A 16,272-nucleotide genomic window follows, 5' to 3' on the forward strand; every position below is an offset into this window, starting at 1 on the left:
ACTACAAATATTATAACTACAAAGATTATCTACACAGGATACAGCTTTAGCAAACCCTCAGCTTTGACAACTCATGTATGTCTATGTTTAAGGATGTAGTCATATGTAAGCATCACGGCCATAAAGACGTCCTGGCCCTGTGATGCCATGTCCATGTGGTCAGGTCCTGGTAAGTTACTAAATGGTCAGCAATAGTGATAAGCGAACCTGCCAAATGTTCCCAAACGCTCTGCACTGACTCCTGTTGTCTGGAGAAGTTGGATGCCCCCCAAGGGAGTCCTAGAAAGCATGGATACAGTCAGGGCCGTATTTACCACTAGGCACCCGTGGTCTGGTGCCTAGGGCAGCACCTTGCAGGGGGGCAGCACCAGGGAGCAGGGGGGAGGAAAAAACTAATTTTTTTGTTTTTATTTTTTAGTTTCCCTCCTCCCGTTCAGACTTGCCAGTAAATCTGGTGTCTTTTCCAGAGGGGTGGGGGGTATGGTGGTATTGGTCAGGTCTGGTATCACCAATAGGTGCGTGTAGATGGGGCGTCTGCAGGTTGAGTGCCTAGGGCAGCAGCAGCTGGTAATACAGCCCTGGATACAGTCATAGGGAGGAGGCTTTCCAAGATTCTGTAGGGGGGCATCCAACTTCTCCAGGCAGGGGGAGTGAAATGCTGAACTCTCAGGTTTGGACGAACCAAACATCTAGCAAGTTCATAGTAGATAATACCTGAAAAAGTGATTGTTTCCCCAGAGAATGCGGTCACCGTGCTGCAGCTGGGTGGGATTGGTGACCACTGAGCCATTTACTAATGTCCTGCAAGAGAAGAAAACAAGAATCAGTAATGTTACTCCTTACCAACCACTACTCCTGGGCTGAACACTGCCTCACTATCGCCTTCTGGTGTTACTCCACAACAATACAGTGACAATTTAGCTCAATTCAGTTCAATGGAACTGAGCCGCAAAACCACATACAAACTGCGGACAAGAGTGGTTCTGTATCTGGAAAAGTGGCCATGTTTTTCTAAGCCTGGTTAACCCCTTTAACAACCCTTATATATTCTCAAAGTTTTCTGCACACTCGTGATCCTTCCACCATAACAGAGTCTCTCTGCTGAGGAATAATACTGGTTGTACTGCAGAACTATGTTATCTGGGCTGGATTCACAGAAAATACCAACAAACAGTGCCACAATAATGCTGCCAAATACAGCCTAAACAATGCCACATATAAAGCCACAATGATACTATAACACAAACACCACCTAATACTACCATATTACGCCAAGATAATGCCACTATATGAAGACCACCTAATACTAACATATAACACCAAGATTATACCACTATAAAAAGACCACTTAATACCACCATATAATGCCATAATACTACTAACACTACCATATAACGCCAAGATTATACCACTATAAAAAGACCACCTAATACTACCATATAACGCCAAGATAATGCCACTATATGAAGACCACCTAATACTACCATATAACACCAAGATTATACTACTATATGAAGACACCTAATACTACCATATAACACCAAGATTATACCACTATAAAAAGACCACCTAATACTACCATATAACACCAAAATAATACCACTATATGAAGACCACCTAATACTACCATATAACTCCAAGATAATACTACTATAAGAAGACCACCTAATACTAACATTTAATGCCTTGATACTACTATATAAAGGCCACCTAATACTACCATATAATGCCAAGATAATACCACTATATAAAGACAACCTAACACTACCATAGATGGCCAAGATAATACTACATAAAGACCACATAATAATGTCATATAATGACAATACTAATATATAAGAACCAAGATGATACTATCATACTGACATAACTCTATACTACATAAAGACATAATATTGCCATATATTTCTAAGATGATGCTCCTACATAAATATCACAAAATGCCAACTTATACTACTACTACATAAAGACTATAATATGCCACCATGATATACCAAGATAATACTACTACATAAATACTATTTAATATCATCATATAATGAAGACCCCACACTGCCATCATAGAGTGTCCAGACAATGTGCAAGAACCCAAATACTCCCACATAATTGTGTAATTCCAGTAAAGCCGCCATACAGTGCACACTAATAACCAGTGGTTTAGGTATTAGTGATGATCGCCACTAGATGCCTGGACATCCTTTTCTATAAGCTCCACATCCTGCCGACAGACATCCCTCTTCTCTGTCCTGTTAACCCTTCATTCTATCATAGGGAAACCGTTAGATGATAGTGTATGGCTGTACATATAATCATGTGGTGGGGTATTGGATGTTGTAGCTGTCACCTCATATCCTCAGGTCTCTCCTAATTAAACCACCTGTGTCCCACATCCTCCTGCCTCTCCTATCAATAGCACCTGTGCTCCATATCCCACACGTCTCTCCTACCTATAGCACCTGTGCCCCATATCCCCCCGTCTCTCCTACCTATACCGACGGTGGCCCATATCCCCCCCACCTCTCCTACCTATACCACCTGTGCCCCATATCCCCCCGTCTCTCCTACCTATACCACCTGTGCCCCATATCCCCCCCACCTCTCCTACCTATACCACCTGTGCCCCATATCCCCCCCACCTCTCCTACCTATACCACCTGTGCCCCATATCCCCCCGTCTCTCCTACCTATACCACCTGTGCCCCATATCCTTCCGTTTCTCTCACCTATAGCACCTGTGCCCCATATCCTCCTGTCTCTAACCTATAGCACCTGTGCCCCATATCCTCCTGTCTCTCACCTATAGCACCTGTGCTCCATATCCTCCTGTCTCTCACCTATAGCACCTGTGTCCCACACCCTCCTGCCTCTCCTACCTATATAGCACCTGTGCTACATATCCCTGTCTCTCCTACCTATAGCACCTTGTGCCCCATATCCTCCTGTCTACAGCAACCTGTGTCTCATACCCTCCTGTCTCTTCTACCTATAGCACCTTGTGCCCCATATCATCCTGTGGCTCATACCTAGTACCTGTGCCCCATATCCTCCTGTCCCTACTATAACCCCTTGTGCCCCATATCCTCGTGTCTCTCCCACCTATAGCCCCTTATGCCCCATATATAGTACTCCTGTGGCTCCTACCTATAGCCCCTTGTGCCCCATATCCTCCTGCCTCTCCTACCTATAGCCCCTTATGCCCCATATCCTCTTGTCTCTCCCACCTATAGCCCCTTATGCCCCATATCCTCCTGCCTCTCCTACCTATCACACCTTGTGCTACATATCCTCCTGCCTCTCCTACCTATCACACCTTGTGCTACATATCCTCCTGTCTCTCCTACCTATCACACCTTGTGCTACATATCCTCCTGCCTCTCCTACCTATCACACCTTGTGCGCCCCTTATCCTCCTGTCTCTCCTACCTATCACACCTTGTGCCCCATATCCTCCTGTCTCTCCTACCTATCACACCTTGTGCGCCCCATATCCTCCTGCCTCTCCTACCTATCACACCTTGTGCCCCATATCTTCCTGCCTCTCCTACCTATCACACCTTGTGCCCCATATCCTCCTGCCTCTCCTACCTATCACACCTTGTGCGCCCCTTATCCTCCTGTCTCTCCTACCTATCACACCTTGTGCCCCATATCCTCCTGCCTCTCCTACCTATCACACCTTGTGCTCCATATCCTCCTGTCTCTCCTACCTATCACACCTTGTGCTCCATATCCTCCTGCCTCTCCTACCTATCACACCTTGTGCGCCCCTTATCCTCCTGCCTCTCCTACCTATCACACCTTGTGCCCCATATCTTCCTGCCTCTTCTACCTATAGCCCCTTATGCTCCATATCCTCCTGTCTCTCCTACCTATCACACCTTGTGCTCCATATCCTCCTGCCTCTCCTACCTATCACACCTTGTGCCCCATATCTTCCTGCCTCTCCTACCTATCACACCTTGTGCTCCATATCCTCCTGTCTCTCCTACCTATCACACCTTGTGCGCCCCTTATCCTCCTGTCTCTCCTACCTATAGCCCCTTATGCCCCATATCCTCCTGCCTCTCCTACCTATCACACCTTGTGCCCCATATCCTCCTGCCTCTCCTACCTATCACACTTTGTGCTACATATCCTCCTGTCTCTCCTACCTATCACACCTTGTGCTCCATATCCTCCTGCCTCTCCTATCTATCACACCTTGTGCTACATATCCTCCTGTCTCTCCTACCTATCACACTTTGTGCTACATATCCTCCTGTCTCTCCTATCTATCACACCTTGTGCGCCCCATATCCTCCTGTCTCTCCTACCTATAGTCCCTTATGCCCCATATCCTCCTGCCTCTCCTACCTATCACACCTTGTGCCCCATATCCTCCTGCCTCTCCTATCTATCACACCTTGTGCCCCATATCCTCCTGCCTCTCCTACCTATCAAACCTTGTGCGCCCCTTATCCTCCTGTCTCTCCTACCTATAGCCCCTTATGCCCCATATCCCCCTGTCTCTCCCACCTATAGCACTTGTGCCCCATTTCCTCCTGTCTCTCCTACCTATATCCCCTTGTGCCCCATATCCTCCTGCCTCTCCTACCTATTGCACCTTGTGCCCCATCTTAGATAGCCAGCTCTTCCCCTCTCTCCCATATACCAGGGCTCCTCCAGTCTGCAATACTGTATAGGAGCAGAGGCCGTGTGTGGTGGGGTACGTGCTCCGGCTTGTTACGGCTTGGGACAATCACCAGGTATGTAGAGAATGTGGTTACAGTGAAAGACAACATTATATTATATTACATTACGGAATGGGGGGGGGGGGGGGGGTTGGCCGCACATCAATGAGATTTACCTCTCTGGTCATTCTATCATATGGTTATATTCCTGCAAAACCCAGAGAGGAAGGACTCCATAGTTGGTATACAGTATATACACAGCCCCAACATACACTCACACAGCACGCACTGGATGTACACCGCCCCCTGCCGCATTCTCGCTTCTCCTCTTACCTGCAGCCGGTGACTCTCTACTATTCCACCTGTTTAGAGCGCTGGAGCCTTTATGACAACAACCTGCAGGCGGCTGCCAGGTAATGAGGGGGCACGGATTCTTACGTCTCATCTCCTGTGTCACCTGCCTGTGAGATTCCCACCAGAGGCCCCCTAGTGGCCAGAGAAACTCGCAACTTCTAAATGCAATCTCTAGCCCCATCTTCTGGTTATATAGTAAAATGCAACCACAAGGGATAAGAAAATCGGGAAATCTGGAGTTAGACGAGCGCTCTGCAGGTCTAATGCTTATGTCTGGCTGTGTGAGTGCCTTCATACAGGGAGACGTCCTATGTTTCAATGCGACCTTGCTTCTATGACAACCAATATGTTTTTTAGTTAAACGTTTATTAGTTATATCAGTTTCTGGGAAAGCTCAAGTACCTCTATGGCCATCTTTATCAGATCCAGAGAGTTGAAGCGGCTGGTAATGCACTTTTCATGACTAGGGATTGCACATAGATACACATCTAGGGATACGTGTTTAAAGGGAACCATTCACCCCGTGGCCCCTGGCAGAAACTGACATACAGTGACATAAAGGTCAATATACTTACCACATCGCTCCCGGTCCCTTCCCGGATCCCGTTGTTGACACGGAGAAATCGCCGATTCTTCTTCTCCCGCCCATTATGGCAATGAGCTGCGAGGAGTCCAACGTCCATAGGTAACGACGGACGAGTCCAACTTATTCATGAGCTCCTCTTCTCGTCGCCGCCCATCCACGCCTCCTGGAACTTGATTGACGTCTTCAGTTTTCAGACGAATTCCCGCGCAGGCGCCGTTGCGATGGTCTCGTCACCTCTTCTGCGCCTGCGCGGTAAACAGGATACGTGTTCGAGACTATCGGCGCACGCGCAGTAAACAGTGAAGCAGCGGAGCGGCTTCAATTGTGAACTGCACATGCGCCGAAAACGACTGTCACGGCGCCTGCGTGGGATCCGGCAAGAAGAAAGAAGACGAGGAGGAAGAAGACCCGGCGTCTATCACGTGTTGGAGGCGGGGAGAAGGCTGGACTTCGGACCCGGCGGCGCTCATTACCATAATGGTCGCGAGAAGAAGAATCGTCGATTTCTCTGTGTCAACGGGATCCGGGACGGGGGGCCCGATAATAATCAAGGAGGATGCCGCGTTTCGACCTGTGGCAGATGAAGGCCACAGGCCGAAACGCCGCATCCTCCTTCTATGTACCTGTATGATGTGATACCACAATAAAAGTACACTAAAGAATTTGGTGAGTGCCGGGACGTTCCTTTACTGTCTGCTGGGACTGTTGCCTACCACGAGCACCACCTCTTCTGCAGAGTGCCGTCATACTCCTATATCACAGTTCCAGTACTTATCAGCTGCTGTACCTCCTGAAGAAAGTGGTGTATTCTTTCCAGTCTGGAGAGGAGAGGTTTTCTGAAGGATTTGCAACTGCTCTCGACAGTTCCTGTCACAGACAGAGGTGGCAGCAGAGAGCACTGTGTCAGACTGGATAGAACACATCACACACATCCTTCCTGCAGGACATACAGTAGATGATAAGTATCGGAAGACTGAAGATTTTTTTTAAAATAGAATGAAACTACAAATCTACGGCACTTTCTGACACCAGTTGAGTCGGAAAAGAAAATAGAAGCAAAATCTACAGAGGATGATAGTACTGATGGGAAGGGTGAGAGTAGAATCAATTTAAGATGTAAAAATTAACCGCTGCATCAATTCCCAGGGTCTCCCATGGCAGCCCTGCCCTGGCCCTCTACATATGTCTGTGCAGATTGGTCTTGTAGACATGTGACCTCAGCAGTAACCCCATGTAAGGACATGTTATGTCTGCAGGTCAGGGCCTAGACATTGGCAGGAACCAGGGAAGCGGTCTCTCAGGACAGCAAAGGGCAATGCATCTTACTGTACAGTCATGGCCAAAAGTTTTTAGAATGATACAAATATTAATTTTAAAGTCTACTGCTTTAGTTTTTAAAATGGCAATTTGCATATACTCCTGAATGTTACAAAGAGTGATCAGCTTAACAGCAATTACTTGCAAAGTCAATATTTGCCTAGAAAATGAACTTTATCCCCAAAACACATCATTGCAGCCCTGCCTTAAAAGGACCAGCTAACATTGTTTCAGTGATTGCTCCATTAACACAGGTGTGGGTGTTGATGAGGACAGGGCTGGAGATCAATCTGTCATGATTAAGTGAGAATGACACCAACGAACACTTGAAAAGGAGGTTGGTGCTTGGCATCATTGTTTCTCTGCTGTTAACCATGGTTATCTCTAAAGACGTGCAGTCATCATTGCACTGCACAAAAACGGCCTAACAGGGAAGACTATCGCAGCTAGAAAGATTGCACCTCAGTCAACAATCTATTGCGTCATCAAGAACTTCAAGGAGAGAGGTTCCATTGTTGCCAAAAAGGCTCCAGAGCGCCCAAGAAAGACCAGCAAGCGCCAGGACCGTCTCTTAAAAGTGTTTCAGCTGCGAGATCGGGCTACCAGCAGTGCAGAGCTTGCTTAGGAATGGCAGCAGGCAGGTGTGAGTGCATCTGCATGCACTGTGAGGCGAAGACTCTTGGAGCAAGGCCTGGTCTCAAGGAGGGCAGCAAAGAAGCCACTTCTCTCCAGAAAAAACATCAGGGACAGACTGATATTCTGCAGAAGGTACAGGGAGTGGACTGCTGAGTACTGGGGTAAAGTCATTTTCTCTGATGAATCCCCTTTCCGATTGTTTGGGACATCTGGAAAACAGCTTATTGGGAGAAGACGAGGTGAGCGCTACCACCAGTCTTGTCTCATGCCAACTGTAAAGCATCCTTAAACCATTCATGTGTGGGGTTGCTTCTCAGCCAAGGGAATCTCTCACAGTCTTGCCTAAAAACACAGCCATGAATAAAGAATGGTACCAGAATGTCCTCCAAGAGCAACTTCTTCTAACCGTCCAAGAGCAGTTTGGCCATCAACAATGCCTTTTTCAGCATGATGGAGCACCTTGCCATAAAGCAAAGGTGATAACTAAATGGCTCAGGGAACAAAACAGAGATTTTGGGTCCATGGCCTGGAAACTCCCCAGATCTTAATCCCATTGAGAACTTCTGGTCAATCATCAAGAGACGGGTGAACAAACAAAAACCAACAAAGTCTGAGAAGATGCAAGCATTGATTGTGCAAGAATGGACTGCTATCAGTCAGGATTTGGTCCAGAAGTTGATGGAGAGCAGCCAGGGAGAATTGCAGAGGTCCTGAAGAAGAAGGGTCAACACTGCAAATATTGACTTGCTGCATTACCTCATTCTAACTGTCATTATAAGCTTTTGTTACTCATAATATGATTGCAATTATATTTCTGTATGTGATAAAAACATCTGACAAACACACATAAAAACCAGAGGACAGCAGATCATGTGAAAATATTTGTGTCATTCTAAAAACTTTTGGCCATGGCTGTACATATTCTGGATGTCACTTGGCCACCAAGTGCAAGGTAGTTGCTGGGTCTTAGAACACTCAGATCAGCGGTGCACTTTGTCAGAAGACTGTATGCAACCTGTAACTGGTGCAATATGTCTGCAGTGCTTGAAGAAAAATGAGAATCCATATGGACTCAAAATGGGAAAATCCATCAATCAATCAAATCAATAAAAGTGTAAAAGGCAACAGAAGAAAAAAAGCAAACCAACTATAAACCAATGTTACAGTTGCCCCACCCATGAGGATCCAAAACTGCACATCATCTATGTATAAATAACCATAACAAATAGGTCAGAGCCGTATTTCAGTGGCACTTTGTGCTGTTACGAAAAATTGATGTTACTTGGGTCGTGATGTTTACGGTCTGCTAAGCTTGTCAGAAGCCGACCCCGCTACGGCTTCTCACAGGCTGAGCAGACTGCACACATCACAAACGAGTCCCAGCTCAGACCAGGAAGTGGCCAGTGACCAGGGGACCGGAGCGGCGGTATGCGGCCACCACGCTGCAGGGGGGGAGGTAAGAGCCCGTTATTTCTTTTATCCTTCCCCAGCACTTGTTAAAAAAAAAAAAAAAAAAACTTTGCCCAGGCCCTCTATGATTACCTGGCGTTTTTCATTGGTGTTAATACGACTTGTCCTTCCATGGAAATATCTATGATACAGTGTGCCGGGAGGATTCCCATCCCACATAGCTGGATGTCCTGCGAGTCGTCAGATCCTATAAGCGTATGATCCTGCAAGACAAACAAAGGCAATCAGAACATTACAGCGGTCAAACATCAGGGAGTTCAATGAATTTTCCTGCCTTATCAACGAATGAAACATTCTGTAACTTATCATGATCAACGTTTGCTGTCAATGAATGGAAATATTCATGAGAAGCAAACAGAGATCTAGGAATCAGTGACTAACACAAAGTATATTAGAAAGTTGCAGACCTTCTCCTTATTCAGTGACTGAGCTGTAAACACATTATACAGGATTAATCCTTAAACAGCCCCATACTCACAGTATACATATATACACTGAGGCTTCTCAGGATCAGAGGTAGTAGCAGAGAACACAGGTCCCAATACAGACGCAGGCACCAGCCTGGGCACTTGGGAGGACTCCGGAGATCCGCTCTATACACTGGCTGTCTCCCTTGGCTCATCACCAAGTACATCTCCCCCTCCCCATCCCCCGCACATTATTCTCTGCCAGATAAGACAAGGGCCAGGCCAGATCCCACTTTCCAGGAGGGTTTGATTACTAAGCAGATAGAAAACAAGAGCCTCTCACACTCCCTCATCTGAGGGTCCCTGACACAGCACATCCAGGCTCCCCATCGCACTAGATCTGCTGCGGCTGCAGATAGGCCCCGCATCTCCGGCATGGGACTAGGAAGTGACTTTCAGACTTTCGATGAAAAATATACATAAACACCCTGAATAAGCACAAACACAAAGCATAAAAATATATATCTGTCATAATCCTGTAATCCGGCATGTACAGAAGTTGTAGGAACCCTGCAAGCTGGAGAAGTAGGCCCATAGTGAATAAAGAGGAAGAAAACCTGTCCAATTGTTTGGGTTCTGCAATTTCCTCTGAAATCGCTCTGCATTGATTCCCTGCAGCTGCTGAAGTTGGATGCTGCCAGGAAAACATATATACAGCCTATGGCATATGGTTGTATCCATGTGTTCCAGGACTCCCTAGGGCGGCATCAAACTTCTGCAGCCGCTGGGTATTAAATGCAGAGCGTTTGGTTTCACAGCGTTGCCGAACCTGAACAGTTTAACAGGTCCACTCAAAATTACAGAGGAGTCCAGAAACTTTATTAACACCAAGAACTTTATTAACACCAAGAAAATGATGGGAAAAGCATCATACAACTTCTGGACGTACCAGTGTAACTACTCCGCAAGCAGCATTCCTGCCATATTACTATATTGGAATGTAAAGTATGCACCAAACATCCCAACATATACGGGGTATACAAGAGCTGCCACTAAGAGACATAAAGGATCGCTGTCACTCAAAGAAACAAGAACAAAGCTTTTATCAGTCAAAGGGACCAGACTCCCACAAATACTGTAGCTAAGTAGTGTCAGGAGAAGCGCAAGAATAACTGCACAAAGGGCTCATACACTGGGCACTATTATAGTAGTTAAGTTATATACTTATATATAGGGAGCAGTATTATAGTAGTTATATTCTTGTATATAGGGGCAGTATTATAGTAGTAATATTCTTGTATATAGGGGCAGTATTATAGTAGTTATATTCTTGTGTATAGGAGCAGTATTATAGTAGTTATATTCTTGTATATAGGAGGCAGTATTATAGTAGTTATATTCTTGTGTATAGGAGCAGTATTATAGTAGTTATATTCTTGTATATAGGAGGCGTATTATAGTAGTTATATTCTTGTATATAGGAGGCAGTATTATAGTAGTTATATTCTTGTATATAGGAGGCAGTATTATAGTAGTTATGGTTCAGGGAAGAAACAGAGTGCTGCACCTCACACCTATGGCTGATACTAGTGCCGCTTGGCTAAATAAAAAACACATCAGAATTTTGTGTATGAATTGATCAAGCCATACTGCCCGGTTGGCGGTCGCTGACCGACACGGTGTGGAGTTAGCGTAGGGACCCGTGTGGACCAGAGGACCTGCGCGGTGGTACACGGGGCAATATGACTTGATCAATTCATATACAGACACTCTGGTGTTGATTTTTAATATAGGCCTAGCGGCATTAGTATCAGCCATAGATGGGATGTGCAGCCGTTCCTTCCTCTCCAGTTCGTGTTTTACAGTTCTCCCTCTCTGAACAGCTAGCACTCCTTTATAAGACCCACATGACCAAAATTAGCAGGATATGTCTGTGTTCACATGTCTGGAACCTATGTCTTCCCCATTCTGTGAGAGCACCAATGGTAAGTGTAATACCATATCCATACTTGTGTCGTTTGGGGGCAGCCTTCCCCGCCGGTGGTGCTGGCTGGGTTTTGGTGGGGCTTTTTGGGTCTGGTCCTGTGACATTGGGGTTGCGGGGCCGTTCCATGGCCTCCCTTCCCTGCATGTGCACGCTTTGCGGGGTTGGCGGTCGCTGACCGACACGGTGTGGAGTTAGCGTAGGGACCCGTGTGGACCAGAGGACCTGCGCGGTGGTACACGGGGCAATATGACTTGATCAATTCATATACAGACACTCTGGTGTTGATTTTTAATATAGGCCTAGCGGCATTAGTATCAGCCATAGATGGGATGTGCAGCCGTTCCACTCTCTCCAGTTCGTATTATAGTAGTTATATTCTTGTATATAGGAGGCAGTATTATAGTAGTTATATTCTTGTGTATAGGAGCAGTATTATAGCAGTTATATTCTTGTCTACAGGAGCAGTATTATAGTAGTTATATTCTTGTATATAGGGGCAGTATTATAGTAGTTATATTCTTGTATATAGGAGCAGTATTATAGTAGTTATATTCCTGTATATAGGAGCAGTATTATAGTAGTTATATTCTTGTACATATGAGCAGTATTATAGTAGTTATATTCTTGTATATAGGGAGCAGATATTATAGTAGTTATATTCTTGTGTATAGGGGCAGTATTATAGTAGTTATATTCTTGTATATAGGGGCAGTATTATAGCAGTTATATTCTTGTATATAGGAGCAGTATTATAGTAGGTATATTCTTGTATATAGGGGCAGTATTATAGTAGGTATATCCTTGTATATAGGGAGCAGTATTATAGTAGTTTTAATCCCTCCTGTTTTTTCCCATTCTGTTTGCTGCAGCTATGGTGAGCGCAATACCTTATCCAGACTTGTGCTGCTTGGGGGCGACCTTCTCCGCCGGCGGTGCTGGCCGGGTTCTGGTGTGGTGTTTTTGGGTCTGGTCCTGTGGCATGGGGGTCGCAGGGCCGTCCCATGGCCCCCGTTCCCTGGCTGTGCACGCCTGCGGGGTTGGTGGCCACTGACTGGCACGGTGTGGACTTAGTGTAGGGACCCATGTGTATCAGATACCGGCACGAGGTACATGGGGCAGTATGGCTTGATCAATTCATACACAAAATTCTGATGTGTTTTTTATTTAGCCAAGCGGCACTAGTATCAGCCATAGGTGTGAGGTGCAGCACTCTGTTTCTTCCCTGAACCGCATTTTGTTTCTCTCTTTTCTCCGTGTTTTGCACTCCTCCTGGTGAGACCCACATGACCGCAATTAGCAGGAGACACCTGAGTGCACATGGTTTTAATCCCTCCTGTCTTTTCCCATTCTGTTTGCTGCAGCTATGGTGAGCGCAATACCTTATCCAGACTTGTGCTGCTTGGGGGCGACCTTCTCCGCCGGCGGTGCTGGCCGGGTTCTGGTGTGGTGTTTTTGGGTCTGGTCCTGTGGCATGGGGGTCGCAGGGCCGTCCCATGGCCCCCGTTCCCTGGCTGTGCACGCCTGCGGGGTTGGTGGCCACTGACTGGCACGGTGTGGACTTAGTGTAGGGACCCATGTGTATCAGATACCGGCACGAGGTACATGGGGCAGTATGGCTTGATCAATTCATACACAAAATTCTGATGTGTTTTTTATTTAGCCAAGCGGCACTAGTATCAGCCATAGGTGTGAGGTGCAGCACTCTGTTTCTTCCCTGAACCGCATTTTGTTTCTCTCTTTTCTCCGTGTTTTGCACTCCTCCTGGTGAGACCCACATGACCGCAATTAGCAGGAGACACCTGAGTGCACATGGTTTTAATCCCTCCTGTTTTTTCCCATTCTGTTTGCTGCAGCTATGGTGAGCGCAATACCTTATCCAGACTTGTGCTGCTTGGGGGCGACCTTCTCCGCCGGCGGTGCTGGCCGGGTTCTGGTGTGGTGTTTTTGGGTCTGGTCCTGTGGCATGGGGGTCGCAGGGCCGTCCCATGGCCCCCGTTCCCTGGCTGTGCACGCCTGCGGGGTTGGTGGCCACTGACTGGCACGGTGTGGACTTAGTGTAGGGACCCATGTGTATCAGATACCGGCACGAGGTACATGGGGCAGTATGGCTTGATCAATTCATACACAAAATTCTGATGTGTTTTTTATTTAGCCAAGCGGCACTAGTATCAGCCATAGGTGTGAGGTGCAGCACTCTGTTTCTTCCCTGAACCGCATTTTGTTTCTCTCTTTTCTCCGTGTTTTGCACTCCTCCTGGTGAGACCCACATGACCGCAATTAGCAGGAGACACCTGAGTGCACATGGTTTTAATCCCTCCTGTTTTTTCCCATTCTGTTTGCTGCAGCTATGGTGAGCGCAATACCTTATCCAGACTTGTGCTGCTTGGGGGCGACCTTCTCCGCCGGCGGTGCTGGCCGGGTTCTGGTGTGGTGTTTTTGGGTCTGGTCCTGTGGCATGGGGGTCGCAGGGCCGTCCCATGGCCCCCGTTCCCTGGCTGTGCACGCCTGCGGGGTTGGTGGCCACTGACTGGCACGGTGTGGACTTAGTGTAGGGACCCATGTGTATCAGATACCGGCACGAGGTACATGGGGCAGTATGGCTTGATCAATTCATACACAAAATTCTGATGTGTTTTTTATTTAGCCAAGCGGCACTAGTATCAGCCATAGGTGTGAGGTGCAGCACTCTGTTTCTTCCCTGAACCGCATTTTGTTTCTCTCTTTTCTCCGTGTTTTGCACTCCTCCTGGTGAGACCCACATGACCGCAATTAGCAGGAGACACCTGAGTGCACATGGTTTTAATCCCTCCTGTTTTTTCCCATTCTGTTTGCTGCAGCTATGGTGAGCGCAATACCTTATCCAGACTTGTGCTGCTTGGGGGCGACCTTCTCCGCCGGCGGTGCTGGCCGGGTTCTGGTGTGGTGTTTTTGGGTCTGGTCCTGTGGCATGGGGGTCGCAGGGCCGTCCCATGGCCCCCGTTCCCTGGCTGTGCACGCCTGCGGGGTTGGTGGCCACTGACTGGCACGGTGTGGACTTAGTGTAGGGACCCATGTGTATCAGATACCGGCACGAGGTACATGGGGCAGTATGGCTTGATCAATTCATACACAAAATTCTGATGTGTTTTTTATTTAGCCAAGCGGCACTAGTATCAGCCATAGGTGTGAGGTGCAGCACTCTGTTTCTTCCCTGAACCGCATTTTGTTTCTCTCTTTTCTCCGTGTTTTGCACTCCTCCTGGTGAGACCCACATGACCGCAATTAGCAGGAGACACCTGAGTGCACATGGTTTTAATCCCTCCTGTTTTTTCCCATTCTGTTTGCTGCAGCTATGGTGAGCGCAATACCTTATCCAGACTTGTGCTGCTTGGGGGCGACCTTCTCCGCCGGCGGTGCTGGCCGGGTTCTGGTGTGGTGTTTTTGGGTCTGGTCCTGTGGCATGGGGGTCGCAGGGCCGTCCCATGGCCCCCGTTCCCTGGCTGTGCACGCCTGCGGGGTTGGTGGCCACTGACTGGCACGGTGTGGACTTAGTGTAGGGACCCATGTGTATCAGATACCGGCACGAGGTACATGGGGCAGTATGGCTTGATCAATTCATACACAAAATTCTGATGTGTTTTTTATTTAGCCAAGCGGCACTAGTATCAGCCATAGGTGTGAGGTGCAGCACTCTGTTTCTTCCCTGAACCGCATTTTGTTTCTCTCTTTTCTCCGTGTTTTGCACTCCTCCTGGTGAGACCCACATGACCGCAATTAGCAGGAGACACCTGAGTGCACATGGTTTTAATCCCTCCTGTTTTTTCCCATTCTGTTTGCTGCAGCTATGGTGAGCGCAATACCTTATCCAGACTTGTGCTGCTTGGGGGCGACCTTCTCCGCCGGCGGTGCTGGCCGGGTTCTGGTGTGGTGTTTTTGGGTCTGGTCCTGTGGCATGGGGGTCGCAGGGCCGTCCCATGGCCCCCGTTCCCTGGCTGTGCACGCCTGCGGGGTTGGTGGCCACTGACTGGCACGGTGTGGACTTAGTGTAGGGACCCATGTGTATCAGATACCGGCACGAGGTACATGGGGCAGTATGGCTTGATCAATTCATACACAAAATTCTGATGTGTTTTTTATTTAGCCAAGCGGCACTAGTATCAGCCATAGGTGTGAGGTGCAGCACTCTGTTTCTTCCCTGAACCGCATTTTGTTTCTCTCTTTTCTCCGTGTTTTGCACTCCTCCTGGTGAGACCCACATGACCGCAATTAGCAGGAGACACCTGAGTGCACATGGTTTTAATCCCTCCTGTTTTTTCCCATTCTGTTTGCTGCAGCTATGGTGAGCGCAATACCTTATCCAGACTTGTGCTGCTTGGGGGCGACCTTCTCCGCCGGCGGTGCTGGCCGGGTTCTGGTGTGGTGTTTTTGGGTCTGGTCCTGTGGCATGGGGGTCGCAGGGCCGTCCCATGGCCCCCGTTCCCTGGCTGTGCACGCCTGCGGGGTTGGTGGCCACTGACTGGCACGGTGTGGACTTAGTGTAGGGACCCATGTGTATCAGATACCGGCACGAGGTACATGGGGCAGTATGGCTTGATCAATTCATACACAAAATTCTGATGTGTTTTTTATTTAGCCAAGCGGCACTAGTATCAGCCATAGGTGTGAGGTGCAGCACTCTGTTTCTTCCCTGAACCGCATTTTGTTTCTCTCTTTTCTCCGTGTTTTGCACTCCTCCTGGTGAGACCCACATGACCGCAATTAGCAGGAGACACCTGAGTGCACATGGTTTTAATCCCTCCTGTTTTTTCCCATTCTGTTTGCTGCAGCTATGGTGAGCGCAATACCTTATCCAGACTTGTGCTGCTT

The 16,272-nt window shown here is 47.7% G+C and overlaps 1 protein-coding gene across 2 annotated transcripts in view; it reads right to left on the minus strand.

Moving 5' to 3' along the window:
• KIF13B (kinesin family member 13B) overlaps window positions 1-16,272 on the minus strand; it is a 171,986-nt gene that overhangs the window by 77,662 nt on the left and 78,052 nt on the right. For both annotated transcript variants that reach the window (XM_069975804.1, XM_069975806.1), the window contains 2 exons: window positions 9,106-9,236; window positions 715-801 (listed from right to left, as the gene is read on the minus strand). In XM_069975804.1, the coding sequence (XP_069831905.1) occupies window positions 715-801; window positions 9,106-9,236 (218 nt within the window). The remainder of the gene's footprint in view (window positions 1-714; window positions 802-9,105; window positions 9,237-16,272) is intronic.

Source organism: Dendropsophus ebraccatus, chromosome 6 (genome assembly GCF_027789765.1).
Source record: "Dendropsophus ebraccatus isolate aDenEbr1 chromosome 6, aDenEbr1.pat, whole genome shotgun sequence".
Lineage (NCBI taxonomy): Eukaryota > Metazoa > Chordata > Amphibia > Anura > Hylidae > Dendropsophus > Dendropsophus ebraccatus.